Source organism: Pelobates fuscus, chromosome 6 (genome assembly GCF_036172605.1).
Source record: "Pelobates fuscus isolate aPelFus1 chromosome 6, aPelFus1.pri, whole genome shotgun sequence".
Classification (NCBI taxonomy): Eukaryota; Metazoa; Chordata; class Amphibia; order Anura; family Pelobatidae; genus Pelobates; species Pelobates fuscus.
Window position 1 is genome coordinate 272,147,668 of NC_086322.1, and position 18,025 is coordinate 272,165,692.

Here is an 18,025-nt window from a genome sequence, read left to right on the forward strand (position 1 = left end):
TATGGACTTTAAAAAATGGCAATAAATTTCCTTTTTCGATCAACAGTAAGTTACTACATATACTAACTAGTATATTCTTCGAGATCCCAGTAAAAAAAAAAAAACACATACAGACCAAAAAAAACAATATAGAGAAGCTGATAAAATAATCTATAAAATACCTACCGAAAATGTCACATTTCCAGAATCAAATAACATCCTGTGCTTTATACTGTCCTGTGAAATGAACACTCCAATCACCATAACCACTACAGCATGGTGTAGTGGTTATGGTGCCAGTAGTGCCCAGACACCCTCTTGAGTAAATAGTCAAATTCTTACCTGAGGTACGCTGGGCATCTTTTCCAGGAGAAGGCCAGGACATACTATAGTGGTTATGGTGCTTGGAGTGTTCCATAAATTAATTATTTTTTTTCTGTATACATTTTTATAATGTTATGCAAATGCCCTCCCCTCCACCCCCTTGTATAACTGAGGTCCCACCACTGCAGTGAAGTCACAGGAGGAGGGATCCTCAGCACTGGAACATTTTTTAAAAGGATCTGTAACCCTTTATTGTTCGACGTAGAGCTAGCGAATAAGTGTATGCCTAACAAGTGTTTTTAGGTGTTAAATGTTTTGAAAACAGTTTAAACACTTAAAAGTAAAATGGTGCTGGTGGACTCCTGCCACCATAAACACTTTAATAACCTCAAGTAGTTTTGGTGCCTGCAGTGATCTATTAGTGTTACAAGGTGACTGCTAATAGGGCATTTGGAAAACATTCCATAGGTAGGGTGATAAACAATATGTTGTTTTCACCCCCTCCTGGGTGATATATATATATATATATATATTTATTATTATTTTTATTATTATTATATATTTATTTCATTTGCACAGACTAAACTAACACTAAAGGATGATGACTAGCCTTGAAACCCCATGCATTTGTTTGCTAAACCACGGTGAATGTAGCTGAGAAATAGCTAAAATGCCAAGATTAGACATCAGAGAATAATATTCTGAATATTGTACAAGCAGGGACAGTAATTCCTAACTGAATAAATGGCTTAAAACCCACTCCAAGCAATGCATGCACTCATACCAGATACTTCATGGAGGCAGAGGTAAGCTAACACACAACGTTCGATCTATAGAACAAAAACCAATACACACACATACCTATGTACTTCCTCTTCGACCACAGGACAATAATCACGTGAAGGGAAGCATAGATCACATGACACACAGTTCCTGTTCCATTTTATGTCATATAGCAGCCATACTTGTTGAGGGCATCCCTCTGCTTAGTTATATCAGTCGTTTTAAATGTATTGAAAGTCTCCTTCATGGGGAATTTCTAACTAAGCCATAGGTAGTGATGTTATTTTGCAGTTATGGCTAACCCAAGTTAAAGGGACACTAGAATCCAGAACTACTACAGTTTAATGTTCTGGTGTGTTTAGTATGTCCCTGTAGGTATTTTAATGTAAACACTGCCTTGTCACATAAAAGACAGTGTTTACATTGCTGCCTAGAGACAGTCTCTCAGACAGCCACTAGAGTGACTTCCTGGGTCATTGCTAAATAGTGTGCAGCATGTAAATTCAGCGACTCCACGCTCTGCATGGAGGCGCTGGAAGCTGCCCATAGAGATACACAGATTCAATGCATCTCTATGAGGAGATGCCGATTGGCGCAGTGCTGTGTTTTGCCGCGCATGCGCAATAGCCTCCCAGTACTTTCCTATGCGAAGGCATTGAATTGGATGAGATTGTCAATTTTGATGATCTCAGCCAAGGAGGCGGAGTGGGGTAGAGCCAGCAGCAAGGAGACCTGGGCAGCGCTGAAAAAAGGTAAGTAAACTCATATTTTACCTTTCTAACAGAATGGCTGGCCACCTAAAAGTCGCTATTATAACTATAATGTCAGGAATACCTGTTTGTATTCCTGACACTATAGTGTTTCTTTAAAGCGACACTGTCGCGCCAAACTTACCTTTTCCCAATTGCTTCCTTTTCTCTTCCTCTCTCAGAATTAGTTCTTCCATTTCTGAGCTAGTTTCCTTTAAAGCATAATACAAAGTAGGGACTACTTTGTCCTATGCATTTTTTCTACGCTTGACTTTCTTTGACCCAAGAAGGAGCATAAGTCTGCTCCATTTTCTGTGTCAAAGAAAGTTTCCCCACAATACTCACACCTCCTCCGTGTTCTTGCAGTGCTTGGTTTCGCCACTCATGAACATCCTGTAGTCAAGGGCGCCAAATTTCGTCTGAACAGAATGTCGACAATTTGTCCATTTGTGTATTGATGAAATTCAGTGATTATTTTAGGTTCTAAATTTCATTCAGAAGAATGAAATTCCGATCCGGGCCGTGTCTGCATGTTGCAGCTATTTAGTAGATAGCCCCCTTAATTGGTACCCTGTGGGACTGCCATATAATTGCACTCTCACAAGTATTAGGTAGTGATCTACTAAAAAGCTGTGAAGTTTTAGCCTGCTTTGCTAATACTAAGTAAAAAATACTCAGTATTAGTAAATAAAGGCGGTTAAAATCTCCCTCCTGCCCCTACTCGCTATGCTGCTAGTAATGGCATGTCTACTAAACAGTGAACAGCCAGTGGCTGCACACTGTTTTAAAAAATGACCCCCCCCCCCTCTATCCAATAAAGGGGGACCTTGCACAGGTTTCCCATGCCCCCATGGTGAGGCACCTATTAAGATAATTAACAAGGAAGGGGGGTCTCTTCCAACCCCCACCCATGCCCCGTGAGTGAAGACTAATAAACTAAAAAAGGGACCTAGTGCCCCCTCCCCGCACTGCCCCACCCATTAGCGGCGGGTGGGGACTCTAAGTGATAGGGAGGGGGGGCTATTTTCATCCTCAGCCCCCACCCATTGCCGGGGGCAATCACAGACCTCTACACACATACAATCACAGACCTATACACACACAATCAAAGACATATACACACAATCATAGATATATACACACATAATCACAGTTATACACATAATAACAGACATACACAAACACAATCACAGACCCACACACTCACACCACAGACACACACACAATCACATACATACACATAATCACAGATAAACACACAAAGATATAAACACACAATCAATTGTTCCCTCGCATCCCCCACCTATTGCTGGCAGTGGGAGCCCTAAGTAATAAAGTGGGGTAACCTACTGTTACCCTTCAGCTCCACCTATTAGCAGTGGGTGGGGGCCCTAAATAATAAGGGGGAGCTATTATTCCATCTCAGCCCCATTTTTGACAAATGACCGAATAGCCGAAACAGCCAGCACAATAGTGAATGCCTGTACCGGCACCCCCAGGCATAAAAGGGGTTAAACCGCCGTTTAGAAGATCTTCCCCTTCCAGAGATACAGGCACAGCTACCGCAGAACCCCAAACTCCCAAACAGGATACAAAGTAGCACTCCAAACTCCCAAAATGGAACCTCACAAATAGCTGCTAGCAGCTGAACAGGAAAAGTACCCAAGCAGCTTACACTCCTGGTAATCAGTCTCTAACAGCATACACTAAATCCCCCCAAGAACGAGACAAGGCTCTGTGTTGAGGGTCAAGCAGTGAACTCATTTATTCAGGGCTACCTGCCCAGTATTTATGCAGGTCTCCCACCAGGTGGACACTCCCCTAGGGGAACAGATGGAAGACTGTGACCAAAAGGATACAGTAGCCAATCACATACATACACAGTTAAACACTCCCACAATAACATCACAATCCCTCCTCTCTATCCTGGAGATAATTGGGAAGTAATTCAATTATCTCCAAGGACAGAGGCAAAACTCCATTAAGCACATGGAAGTAAAAAGACAGTAAAATGCAATAAAATACACAAGGTTACATTTATTACATAAAATACAGACATGCAACATATCCCCAGATAGCTTAGGTCTGAGCGCACATTATTACTGAATGGCACTCAGACCACACACATACAGTTCAATTGCCATGGAGCCAAAGTCTTTTATTACACGAATAGGCTCCATGGCATAGCTATCTGGGTTAAATTAGTTCATTCAGTAAATCCGTGAATGAACCGGCCGTCCAGTGTTCAGTATGCGTAGCCGCGGCCACCCGATATAGTCAATTAAGCTGCGGTTAACCGCAGCCACTGGGTGGTCATTTGGCGGCGCTCGCCGGCTTCTGGGCGGCCAATATACGGCGCCTGCCAGTTAACCGCGGCTCTTGGGAGGCCAATAGATGGCTGTTTGTTCGTTAGATGGAATCTACCGAACGCCCGGGCAGAAATACATGAATAGACCTTTCTGCATAGGAAAATAAAGTATTAAAATGCCGGTCCATAGTCAAAAGGCAGCAGGCAGGCAACCAGGCTCCTCCAATGCACAGTGGCGAGATTGGTCTCATCACAATGCCCAACTGTTCAACTGGAATTTTACAGACTAAGCTAGTGTGGGCTGATGAAGCCCCTGCAATACACGTCATTCAGGGAACACTGTATTTGTACATATGTACAGCTTTATTAAACCCACTAAGAAAACCTCTCACACACTAGTGTTTAAAAGGGAAATAGACATTTAATAGCTTAAAAGCGTTAAAATGCCAAAAATCACACCCCTGGCGAAATGTAAACCTATTTAATAAAAGTTTGCAAATAATAAATAAATAGAGAGCAAACAGGAATATAGCAAAGTAAAAATAAATAAGAATTTGTACATTTCCACAGCTGCATTCCAATCGGCAAGATATTATTTGCCCGTAACACTTGTGTCAGTTGTCCGTAAAGAGGACGTGTCATCTTATTACTGTCAGAATCCCGCGGGCGGCTGCAAGTGGAGGCTGCAGTCCGCTCGCGGTACTCACCCTCCAGCCGTCCGCGGTCCCCTCCCTGGCGTGCGCTCGGCGGGCGGCATCCTCCCAGCCACGGATGCCGCCCGCGTCTTCCTCTACGTCCCCCAGCGGCAGCATGCATGACGCTGCACGCTGGGAGACCGCCCATTTTACTAAACGCCGGGGTCAGCCACCTGACCCGGCGTTAAAGGCACCGTGCCTCAATCACAGTGGGAGGTCTAGATATCTCCCACGTGTGATTGTTAATTCTGATTGGAAATTATCCAATCAGAATTAACCTAATGATTTAAATACTTACCTTTCCTGTTCCTCTCTGCCCTGTTGTGGTCTTTGCTTGCTAGTATTGCTACTGAACTTGTGTTTCTCTCTGGTTACGGACTCTCTGGCTTGTTTATCCAACTTTGTGACTTTCTCCTACCCTTTGACCTTGGCTTGTTTCTCAATATTCTGTCTTCTGGTTCCCCTTACTTGGCTTGTCTCCTGACTATTCTTTGTGTGCTTAGCCCGGCCACTGGTCCGGTACTGCACCTTTTCTGTGTGTGTGTTAGCGTGTTTGGTTCCCGGAATCGTGACAATTACCAACGGTGGACGGGTTTTGTGGCATGTAGTTAACCAGGTCAGCCGACGTGTAGAGCACTGCTAAGTTATTCATGAATGGTTAGAAATGACATTGGATAGCCTTCATCACCCTAGAGTGCTTTATTTAAAGGTTTGATCAATAAACAGTGCATAGTAGTAAATGGAAAAACAAACTGCAAAAGTCGTGTTGAAATGGACAAGTTACATTTCATTTTTTTTTTTCACACCTCACAGCAAAAATATTGTTTGGTTGGCAGGAATGGTGGCCATTGGTGGAGCAAAGATGGCCACAGAGAACAAGCAATGGTTTTAACTAGGATAGTCTGGGGGCATGCTCGATACTGCATGACCTGGGGGATACGGCCCCAAGGCACAAGAACCTTGGGCATTCACAGGACTATAGTATTATAATCTATTTGCCACCCGGGGTGTTCAGGTAGATTTAGAGTATAGATAATTTAACACCCGGTGTGTTAAGCTAGTTTATAGAGTATAGATAATTCAATAGGGAATTGTAAATCTCCTTGCAATTCGAGATCAGTTAACAGCTGCCCGGTTATTCACAGAAGTAAGAATTCAAGGTGAATTTCAAATTTAAGTTCAAAAACGTGGATTTGGAAAATATTGTCAGCTTTGCTTTCACTTAAACTACTCTTGTCTTAAATTTAAAATTCACTGTGAATTTGGTCTTCAGTAGACCCAGCTCCACCTCTATCGGTGGAGGTTGTCCTGGTCCTGAGAATCTGACCAGGGTTTGAGCCTGTTCACATTACCTACTGGAAGCAAACTGTAGCCAAGATGACTATCGTAGCTCTGATGAGATAATAGGTAGCCTGCATAATCCCTTTCAGACTATTGCAGAACCTAGAGACAGCCTTGTAAAAGGAACTAAAATGCCTGAAAACATAACCTAATATTCTTACACATAATTCATCAACTGGGAAGCTGGGGAAAGCCTGGAGGCTTGAAAGGCTTTGGGTGGCTTCACCCATGCCGCAATACGCCCATCACTATGAGTGCAGCTTTAAAGGAGCCAAACCACAAGCAGGTACCCATGGCAGAGGAAGCGCATTGCAAATCTTTGCACCACCACTACAACACGTTGTGTATCCCGAGCGCTGGAAACTCCACAGGTCCATTGTAAAACAAAGGCACGACCTGGTTGTCCCTAATTTGCTGGCAGTCAGAAAGCAGCTACCAACTCCAAGTCCTCGATTTAGTAAGCATTCATAATAATCTAATACTGTAAGAAAAACATTTCAAATGGTTTATCTACAGAAGCCCCCATTAAACTATACGGACTCTGTATACATAAATCATTTGGAACATTTTCTAAGAGCATTGAATAATTAGGAGAGCTTATAAAATCGAGGCCTACCTCAAATGAGATATGAAGTGTTTATTATACTTTATATTGTGCTTTCTGTATGTTTAGTGCATTGTTCCTTCGTTCCTCTTGTATTTACATATGGAAACTTACTACGTGTTTCCTCTAGACTTGACATTATTATCTGTATATATGTGAAGTTACGCAGCCGACTAAATAAAGAATTAAAAAAAAAAAAAGAAAAGAGCTACTAAGTGACAAGCTCCTATAGTGTGTCTACTTATTAAGTGTATTGTCTTAAATCGGTAGGTATTTGTTGATTGATTTTCATCCACGAATAGTACTAAGCTGGGACTTTGGTACTCTCCAGACAAAAACAGTTACCGCATTGTCATTTACTTTATGCTTATAGAAAACGTAGAATGTGATGGCAGGTAAGAACCATTCGGCCCATCTAGTCTGCCCAATTTTTCTAAATACTTTCATTAGTCCCTGGCCTTATCTTATAGTTAGGATAGCCTTATGCCTATCCCATGCATGCTTAAACTCCCTCATTGTGTTAACCTCTACCACTACAGCTGAAAGGATATTCCATGCATCCACTACCCTTTCAGTAAAGTAATACTTCCTGATATTATTTTTAAACCTTTGCCCCTCTAATTTAAGACTATGTCCTCTTATCAGAACACGTTCTCCTCTAGTTCAAGAATTAATATGTAATCTGTGTTCTTACTCCGTCTTATAATTGTAGAGCTAATATATGTCTGTATATATCTTGTATAACATGATCAAAACAACGGATGGCATATTGTTCTACAAACTTTCAGTTACTCAGTAAAAGAAAATGTTTGACACAGGGCAAAGTGCAAAAGCAATTAAATAAAGTTAAGACAGATAGAACCTTAGAACCAGATGGTATACTCCCACAGGGACATATGGAGCTTAGTATAATATTCGTTAGAGCAGAATACTGATTTAAATCACGAGTGGTGCCACATTCAAAATGGAAACAAAAAATACTGAATGGATATTATAAACTAGTGCGTTTGACATCTGTGTTAGGAAAGGTATTTGAAGAGGACAAGACCTACAGAGCCACGGCACCAGAAGAGGCCTCACTCGGACTGGTGGACAGGCCCCCGAAGGAGCAGAGGCTCCGTCCTGATCACTCCTGGGACATTTCGAACATTAGGTCGTTGGTTCCGGCCGGAACGCAGGGACTTGAAGCGTAACAAGCTAACCCACATTAGCTGTTTAACTCTGTTTAAAAAGTTTATTAGTTGATTCATTTAATCACACACTCAACACATCCCAGACAGCCAACGGACAGGCTACCCACAGACCGCCGACCCAACACAGAGGTGAAATAGCATAGACTAGCACGTACCGATCTGACCATAGTGACCTGCACAGACTGTATACCCAGGAACAGGCCCACACCAACCGCATCCCCCCCCACCCCGCTGCCCCCTCGGTAAGGGGCCTAAATGACGACCCACACACACGGCGTACGGGGACACCCACATCCCCCCCTCAAACCCTTCTAGCCCCGAACGCCCCAGATGCCAACCGGGGCAGAAGGGTACAAGGGGACCGAGCAACCCACACAATCATACCCCACACGACGGATTAGCACAGGAACCTCCGGGACTAACCCCGGCTCTCAGGGGGACACACTGGCCATAAGCACCCTGTTCAGCCCACATTACCAGGCTTAGCCAGCCACACAACACCCACATCCACGTTAATCACGTAGTCTCATACAGGCACCTCTCTATAAGAATTAGCCAATAGCAGTCTCTACAGCTACACCTGCTTTACTATTCTTTGGTATTTAACCTGTAAACTTAATCACATACCATGTGGGCTGTAGCCTAATTAATTACCACCAGTGGCACCAATAGCCAGTTAATTCTCCCATGCTTCTTAGTTCAATTACTACCCTTACCAGTGCATAGGACAAGCTCTGTATCATCACTAGTCACCATTTGCATGCACTGTGTAATATTCATCTTTAATACTCATCTTTACTAGTTACCAAGCCTTGTTATTTTCTCATTATAATTATAAAATAGTGCAGAATCTCCGACAGGCATAAAACACTCGTGTAACTAAGCATTCATGTTTTACCATGCAATGTCATTGTTACTCTGTGAACCCTCCAATGCACAACAAAAATAAAGAATTATAAAAAAAAAAAAAGGAAAGGTATTTGAAGAGCTGTTAAATGGTTTTGAAAGGAGACGTTATATTATTACTGGCATGACTATAGTCACCAGAACAACTACAGCTTAATGTAGTTGTTCTAGTGAGTACAATAGCTCCCTTCAGGCATTTTCATGTAAAGACTGACTTTTTCTTAGAAAAGGCAGTGTTTTCATTGCCCCTAGGGACACTTCCAAGTGGCCACTCCTCAGATGGCCACTGGAGGGGCTTCCTGGCTCAGGGCTGCACAGTAAGCAGCCCTGCCGTTCAGCGTCCCCACGTTCTGCATGGAGACGCTGAAATTTCCTCATAGAGATGCATGAGGAGGTCCTGATTGGCCAAAACGGCAGTTGACCTAGCCCCCCTGCCGATTTTAGCCAATCCAATTCTTTCCTATGTGTTCCTGACCCTATAGTGATCCTTTAAATCATCCGAACTAGACACCCAAAATATCCCCATGCAATAAATTATTATGACTTTTCAAATGATGCCCTAAATTCATATTTTTGCAATACCATTTCACATAAAAGGTTTGTGTAAAAAGAGAGTTTTTTTCATGGAAAATGTATTGAAAACTGGTTCGATGATAGAGGCTGTGAGAAATAACAAAAATACACAGCAGAAGCTCCACCCTTTGTCAACTTTCGGTTTCACCATAAAAGTAGTGCCAATTTGTCTTATAATATCATTTGATTACATTGGAATTTCAATGACAGTGACAATGCAACCAAAATGTGAGTTTTTCATAAATTTTCCATCTTTGTGAAAAATTCAGAAGAATTTCACCGAGGCAGATCTGCATTGTCTTTTAATTCCCAGCCTCATATATTATGTCAGTTTGGTATTTATTGAAAAATATTTCATAAAACCAATCATGTACAAATATTGACTCTTTAGGTCCATTAACAAACATCTTTAAAAAAATAAATTGGAATTGGATCACGATCTGATGTGACAATAAGAGGGACATTTTTTTTAAATGAAACATCCTTTTATTGTGCTTAATACCCAAAGGATTGATGTAATTAAGATTTCAGTTTTGGGAAAGCAGGGGTTTGTTCATTCATTTTTTTGTGTATAAAACTGAATGATTTGCTCAACATATAGGGCCTTGAACAATGAAACCTCTCCTCAATTTCCTACTCTTTGGGGGGGGGGGGGTGGAGAAGGAATGTGAATTCCAGCAACTCCTGAGGAATGTTGAATATTTGAAAAGAAGAAAGGCTCGGTGGCTCGATTACTTTAAGAGCCCTGGAAGTAAAAGTGACTCCTACCTCTTGTGGCCCTTCCAGAAACTTTTTTTTTATAGTTGCCCGTGGTTTTAACGAACATTGTCCACAAAGAAATATTATTATTATGTTTGTCGTTTTTATGTCTCCGTCTCAGTTAATTTTGGATCGGAAGTTTAGGAAGATAGAACTTGTTATCTCTGTTGTTTAGGCTAAATTTACAGGGGTCAATAAACAAATGAAATTTGGTATTATTAAAGATCAATCACTTTAGTATTATTAAAGATCAATCACACTAGTATTATTATTGCCATTTATATAGCGCCAACAGATTCCGTTGCGCTTTACAATATTATGAGAGGGGGGAATGTAACTATAAATAGGACAATTACAAGAAAACTTACAGGAACAGTAGGTTGAAGGGGACCCTGCTCAAACGAGCTTACAGTCTATAGGAGGTGGGGTGTAAAACACAATAGGACAGGAATTTGCAGTCAAATAAGGTGGGCTGCTCTTTAGGAGAGAACAAGAGACAGGTATGTGAGGTAGAGGTTACTCTGGGAGGCCATAAGCTTTCCTAAAGAGATGGGTTTTAAGGCACTTCTTAAAGGAGGCAAGACTAGGGGAGAGTCTTCTGGTGGTTGGCAGGCTATTCCATAGGAAGGGAGCCGCCCGCGAGAAGTCCTGCAAGCGTCAGTTGGTCTTACGGGTGCGAGCAGCGGTCAGGAGGTGGTCACTGGCAGAGCGGAGAGACCGAGAACGGACATACCTATGGATCTGTGAAGAGAAATAAGAGGGGCTAGAGTTGTTCAGTGCTTTATGGGTGTGAATTAGTACCTTGAATTGACTCCTATAGCATACAGGAAGCCTATGTAAGGCCTGACAGAGGGGTGAGGTGTGAGAGAACCGACTAGAAAGGAAAATCAGTCTGGCAGCAGCATTCATTATGGACTGAAGCGGGAAGACCAATCAGGAGAGGGATACAATAATCCATTAGGGAAATTACTAGAGCATGGACAAGCTCCTTGGTAGCATCTTGCGTAAGAAAGGGGCGGATGCGGGCTATGTTTTTAAGATGGAATCTACAGGATTTGGCAACATATTGGATGTAAGGCTCAAAGGTGAGGCCAGAATCAAGTATGACGCCAAGACAATGCGCTTGCAAGGATGGACTGATGTGGGTACCACATACTTGAAGGGAGAGCGAAAGAGGAGGATCAGTATTAGGAGGAGGAAAGATAAGGAGCTCAGTTTTAGAGAGATTGAGTCTTTACACTCCTACTATGGAAGGCAATTTTTTTTTTAAGTTTTCTTTTGTCAGGTATGTTGTCTAGAGGGCCACCAGGTTGTCATTACCCATATTGTCTGCATGTGATTGTGTATGAGTTTGTATGTAATGCTGGTATGCAATGGTGGGTGGTTGGATGTGGCTCAGTGGGTATGTAACTAGGTGATGGATGTGACTAGGTGAGTGGTGGCAGATGACGTGCTGTGCATTGACTACCGGAATAGCTACATGAGACTGTGTGACTTAGTAGGGGGTTGACTGTGTAAGTGACTTGACGTATGACTTTGTGGTTGTCAAGGCTAGTGTACACAAACCTAGGTTAGAAGCCAGACAAGGAGACAAATGATAATAGCATATTTTGGTCCTTAGGGTACTTGGGCTTAATGCGACACCTATATAGGCCAAAGAGTCTGCAAGCAGATAGAGATTAATTACAGCCAAGTCAAAGTAAGGAAAATCAATCATAAATAAAAAATTGTGCACTTGGGTATGAAAAATGATAAGCTGATTAGTGAGGAACTGATCATGGTCCCAGATAGCTATAGCCCCAAGTAAGATATTTTGGCAAGTGTAAAGAATGTAACACCAAAACATGCATGATCGATGTGTCAGGGACCAGGAACCAGACAGAGACAGAACTAGATGCAAAAACACCTTTATTAATAAATAACAAATAAAGAAATAACCAAAAGCAAAGTCCAGGAGGCAAGCAGGGGTCAGTCACCAGAGCAGGTAGTCAGACAAGCCAGGATCAGGAGAACAGAGAGCAGCGAAGTCAGGAACCAGGAACAAACAGGAAACACAGGAACAAGGAGACTTCTGGGGGACAGGAAACCACGCAAGGGCAAGGAGGTTCTGGGATTTACTGCCTAAATAGGCAGAACTGATTAGCAGCAGGGTTAATTACTATTCTCAGGTGAGTAACCGTGGCAACATACTGAAGGAGCTGATCATTAAAGGGACTCTCCAGGGAGCCCCTGTTTACTCACCTCGTTCCAGCGCCAGGAGCCTCGTGAAGCTGCGCCGCCTATTTCGTCAAAATGTGAGCAGGGAGCAATCAGACGCTTCGCCACACATGCGCACAGACTTCAGAGGGCGGCATTCATGACGCCCTCTGAAGTCCTCAGCGCACTACCGCGCCCCCCTCCTCTGCTGACAGGCTGGAGAGAGAAGGCGCGCACACAGTGCCTTCTCTTTCCAGCACACGTCAGACGTATTTTCAAACGTCTGACGTGTACAGGGCCTTTTTAGGGCCCTGCATGATAGGAAGTGCCTCTAGTGGCCGTCTGAGTGACGGTCACTGGAGGTATTCCTATCAATCAATATAAACACTGTATTTTCTCTGAAAATACAGTGCTTACATGAGAAAGGCTGCAGGGAGCTATAGATCTCACCTGAACAAATACATTAAGCTGTAGTTGTTCAGGTGACTATAGTGTCCCTTTAATTACAGCTGAAAACTCAGTGACTGAAAAAGGAAGGGTTGCTGTTTAAAACAGCAAAGAAACCCTGACACGATGTTACCAGATTCGTGTTTGGTGCCGAGACTCCAACATGACTTGGCTGATTGGTGGGGAAATCTTTTCTACAGGTCATAGGTAAGCAATGCTTACTTTTTAATAGAACCCTTGACAACTTTAGGCAAATCTATTACTACTGGCATAGCTGAGCAATTATGTTTCTTCAGACCCAGTGGCCCCCACACATGTGACTATTACAATTCAACATCAAGTAAGCTAGGGCAGTCTCTTGGGCTTTGATGATCTGATAGAATCTTCTCAAATAAATATGGGTAAAGATCAGGCTGGATCCCCGGATACTTCTCATTTATGCAATACTAAGGAAGACCATCAAGGGGAAATCAAAGTGTTTGCCATCATTTCATGTTGGCCATGACAGCCATGGTCCCAACATCTGAAGAAGTTGATTATTGGACACCCATGTCAAAACTGTCAACATAGGAACCTGTCTAACATCACTGTCCCCAGAGACTATGATTAATGACTTCGCTATCATTGAAGTTTCAATGATTATCAGAGGAAGCTGTGTATATTAGGGAAAGTCTCAACTTCTACTATATACTATAAGGTATATAAAGCAATTTTCCATTTGGCTAAGAATTGAGCCTACATTCCCCTCCTTTTTGCCACAAGTTTTTGGATTTCTACAGGCTAGCATGGATAGAGGACTCAACATGAGACTCCACATGCATTTTTTTTAAGGTCCATTGTTCAGCATTTTCAGCACTTTCGGGAGTTAGATGGACCATAGACTCTATGGTGTTGGGATTCTTCAGAGCAGTAATTAAGATCAGGGATCCTATACATGTATTCTCAGCCCCTTTTGGGTCCTCCTCATGTCTTGCAGGGTTTACTGAAACCCTTCTTTGAACCATTGGAGGAGACCAACCCTTTCTTGCTCACTCAAAAGACTGTATTGCTGGTTGTACTAGTCTCCCATCAATGCATGTCTGATATTAGAACTATGTCGTCTGTGGAGCCATTTAGATAATTTTTCATGCCAAGGCTGTCATGGCCCATGCTGCAGTTCCAACCTAAGGTAATATCTACATTACACCTGAACCAGGAGATTGTACTTCCAACATTTTTTATCCAGAAGATTCCTCAGTAGAAGAAGAACGATGGCATAAATTAGATTTGCCTATATACAATGCACAGCATCTTGGAGAAAATAATTGCATCCATTATTCCAGTGGATTCCCGCAAAGGATAAGCAGCATCCTTATGTACTCTCAATTCCTAGACGGTCAAGACCATCACAAGGAAATTAAAAGTTCACGTAATTCTAATGCCAAAGAATATTCGAGCACACTCTGCATGATCCGTTTCTTGGGCTAAAGACGCTGGAGTATCTCCTAAGAACATATGTAGGGTTGACAACTAGTCATCCCTCTATACATTCATCATGCACTACTAAGATATTTCATCCTCAGCTTACTGTCACCTTGGACATTCTGTTTCCAGGACATTATTCATGCCAGGATTAGATCTCACTCGTTTGGTTATCAGATAGATACAAGAAACTGGTGCAAGGGGATTATATTTACACTAATCGTTTGTTAATATCCTGTCCTATCAGAGGAACCTTACCTATAGGTGAATGCTGCCATGAATAATAGATAGAGAAAGACAAATATTAGTCCACATGTTTTGTGTACTGTTTTTTTGCATCACATTAAATGCATTTCACAAGAAATAAGAGAACCTTCCACTACGGATGTTTGTGAATCAAAACCGTTACTGATGTTCTGTCAGCATTAAGGCAGGCTGGCATAGGCAAGTGCAACATATTACATTAGGGTGGGCACCCAGAGAAAAATGCCATCTATACTTACTAAAAAAAAATACTAATTCAAAAATGTTAAGGGACAATATAGGTACTCAGACCACTTCAGCTAATAGAAGTGGTCTGGGTGCAGTGACCCAGGTCCCTTAACCCCGCAATGGTAATTATTGCAGTTTTTGAGACAATGCAATAATTGCCTTGGAGGACTAACTCCACCTCTAGCGACTGTCTACCAGACAGCCACTAGAGGGACACCCTGGTCTTCTTGGACTTATTGGTCATCCAATTGCTGGACTTCCTCACGCAATGCATGAGGACATCCAGCGTTACCTAAAACCTCATAAGAAAGCATTATACAATGCATTCCTATGGGGGAAGTCCTATTGCGAGTGTGGCACTTGCTGACGTAGGCGGGAGAGAAGTGGAGGTGGAGTCAGTCCTGGAATTAGGTAAGTAACAGAAGTTGTTTTTAACCCCTTCTGCATGACGAGGCGAGGGTGGGGGGGGAGGGGGGAGGAGAGGGAATGGCTAACTATAGGGAGCTATAGTGCCAAGAAAACACATTAGTTTTATTGGCCCTATAGATTCCCTTTAAGAAATTATTTGCATTATGCAATAATTATCTCATAACAAGATAACCAAAACCTATGCAAATGGATCCATGGAAAATCTAAAAAAGAAGACAAATAATTTAATTTAATATAATTTTGTGTGCCTGGCACACTAGGTGCGCATAGTCATGCCGGCTGAGTATCATACACCTGCAGTTCCCAATGATTATATTTACATTATATATATCTCTCTAACTACATCCCCAATTATATTCAAGCATAAAGGAGAATATGATGGTGTTTCTAAACATAAGGGCACAGGCATTTTGTGAGCTGCATTAAATTTTGATCAGGCTGGTGATTGCGACATTAGAGAGAGGGGCATTCTAGGGTAGTCTATTGCCCAAAGGCGTTTTGTAAGATCAATGGTGTGAAGGATCTCCCATACTCCGACTGAGTACCTCCGCCAGGTCAGCTTCCAAGCTGCTATCATGGAGTGCTTTAGACCTGAAGCTTGACTTTGGTCGCTCATTACCCCTTTTACCCAACCAGGGTGCAGCGAATATAGCTCTGGAGATCCTGTCTCCTGTAGAGCAGTGATTAAAGCTTTACAGTAGCCCTTCCCCCACAATTTAGACGAGTCTGAATGTAGGGGGTAGAATGAATGTTGCATCCACACAGCTATTTATAGATAACAATGTTCACTCTCACAGCAGGGAGTCCTTTATACAATAGAATGTACTGCACAATTGTCCCTCCCTGGTGCCACTTAATCACCTTATCCTCAGCTAACCCAATCGTCTCCCTGCTCTTCCCTCACAGTCCTAAAGGTACAGTAAACAAAATGTCCACCAGAACTCCGACCCTTTCCATGGACCATACCCGCATATCCTTGGAAAGCTCATCACCCAGCACCATCTCTGGTAAATAGCGCCCTGATCGGAGAGTCCGCACCCGAGATTCGGTGTGTTAAAGATTACTGGATCGCATCTATTCTCCAAGTTCCTGGCATGCTTAGCCAGCGGCTTAGTCCTCTGGGGATGGAAGCGCTCTCAAGCTCCAAGTATCCTCCGATGCCTCCTTGCCTCCCAGACGAACCATCCACATGGCTCTCTATTTGGAGGTCAGGGGACTGAGCAATACCTGCTTAAAGATTGACCGGACCTGATCCAAGGAACTGTTCCAGGGTGTTTTAGGGTTTCTCCTGGTCAGGCGCTTGATGTGTAGGACTAGTCCAGACGATCCCCAGAGGTCCTCAAGTCCAGTTGGAAAGCACAGCGAGTAAGAATACACAGTAAGAATAGCTCTTTTCTAGAGGCACTGGGATCAGGCCCATAGTGCGTGGACAGGAGGCAAGCCTTAACACCTCTCCAGAAGGCTATGACATGGGAGCTTTTGTCACAACTGTGAAATGCAGCATTGCAGTTGTATGCCCCGTACCCAATGATTGGGAGATGGAGCCAGGAAGGGTGCTCCCAGCCAGGGCCGGATTAACATAGGGGCTGATGGAGCTGCAGCTCCAGGCCCAGGCCCATGGAATAGGCCCATCTAAAAAAAAATTTTTTTTTTTTTTTTTTTTTTTACTACACACTACTCTTAGGTTTGCCACCTGACTGTTATTTTAAGGCACAGCCTGTATTTGAGGCTGCCTGGCTGTGATGGTATTGCAGTAATACGGGCAATACAAATGCAAATATTTTTCTCAGTATAAATGGAGATTACTCTGCAATACCAGCACCGGCCAGTAGGAGTCACTGTGTATGGAGAGAGGCAGGTATAGGAAGTTACAGCATATCCCTCCCTGCCTCTCTTTACTCACTGATACGCAGGGGAGCAGCTACACAGCACAGAGAGTCCAGACAGCAGCTCCCAGTCTGCAGAGGCAGCCTACAGCTTAGGGAAGTGAGGGATGGGGGAAAGGCATCAGGGAGACATGGGGACACTGAGACTCTAGGGGACACATGGTGACACTGAGACACTAGGGGACACTGAGAGACGAGGGGACACTGAAACATGGGGACACTGTGAGACATGGGGACGCTGAGACACATGGGGACGCTGTGAGACATAGGTAGACACATTGGGACACAGAAACACTAGGGACACAGTGTCTCCATGTCTCCCAGTGTCCCCATGCCTCCCAGCCAGTGTCCCTAGGGTCTCAGTGTCCCCATGCCTCCAAGCCAGTGTCCCCAAATGTCTGTGTCCCCATGTCTCCCATTGTCCGCATATGTCTGTGTCCCCATGTCTCCCAGCCAGTGTCTGTGTCCCCCTGTCTCCCAGTGTCTGTGTCCCCATGTCTGTATCCACAAGTGCCCTCATGTCTCCCAGTCTCCCCAAGTGTCTCAGTGCCCCCATTTCTCCCAGTGTCCCCAAATGTCTGTGTCCCCATGTCTCCATGTCTCTCAGTGTCCCTATGTCTTTATCCACAAGTGCCCTCATGTCTCCCAGTCTCCCCAAGTGTCTCAGTGCCTCCATGTCTCTCAGTGTCCCCTTGTCTCTGTGTCCCCATGTATCTGTGTCCCCTAGTATCCTAGTGACATGGGACACACTGATACATGGGGACACTGGGAGAAATGGGGACACAGACACTGGGAGACTAGGGGACTGGGCGACATGGGGACACTGTGATGCATAAGGACACTGATGCCAGGCTGGCCTTCCAATTCTTTGGACAGACATACCTCCTTTTTGGGCATGTT

General features: G+C 43.4%; 1 protein-coding gene across 4 annotated transcripts in view; it reads right to left on the minus strand.

Moving 5' to 3' along the window:
* Positions 1–18,025, minus strand: part of LAMTOR3 (late endosomal/lysosomal adaptor, MAPK and MTOR activator 3) — a 60,595-nt gene that overhangs the window by 17,264 nt on the left and 25,306 nt on the right. The window contains exon 1 of one of the 4 annotated variants that reach the window (XM_063425482.1): positions 1,165–1,222. The exons of 2 other annotated variants lie outside the window; for them this stretch is intronic. Coding sequence is in view for 1 of the 2 variants with exons in the window: in XM_063425481.1 (XP_063281551.1) it covers positions 1,088–1,099 (12 nt within the window). In the remaining variant the exon portion in view is untranslated. One more of the 4 variants, XM_063425481.1, reaches the window with a different exon arrangement.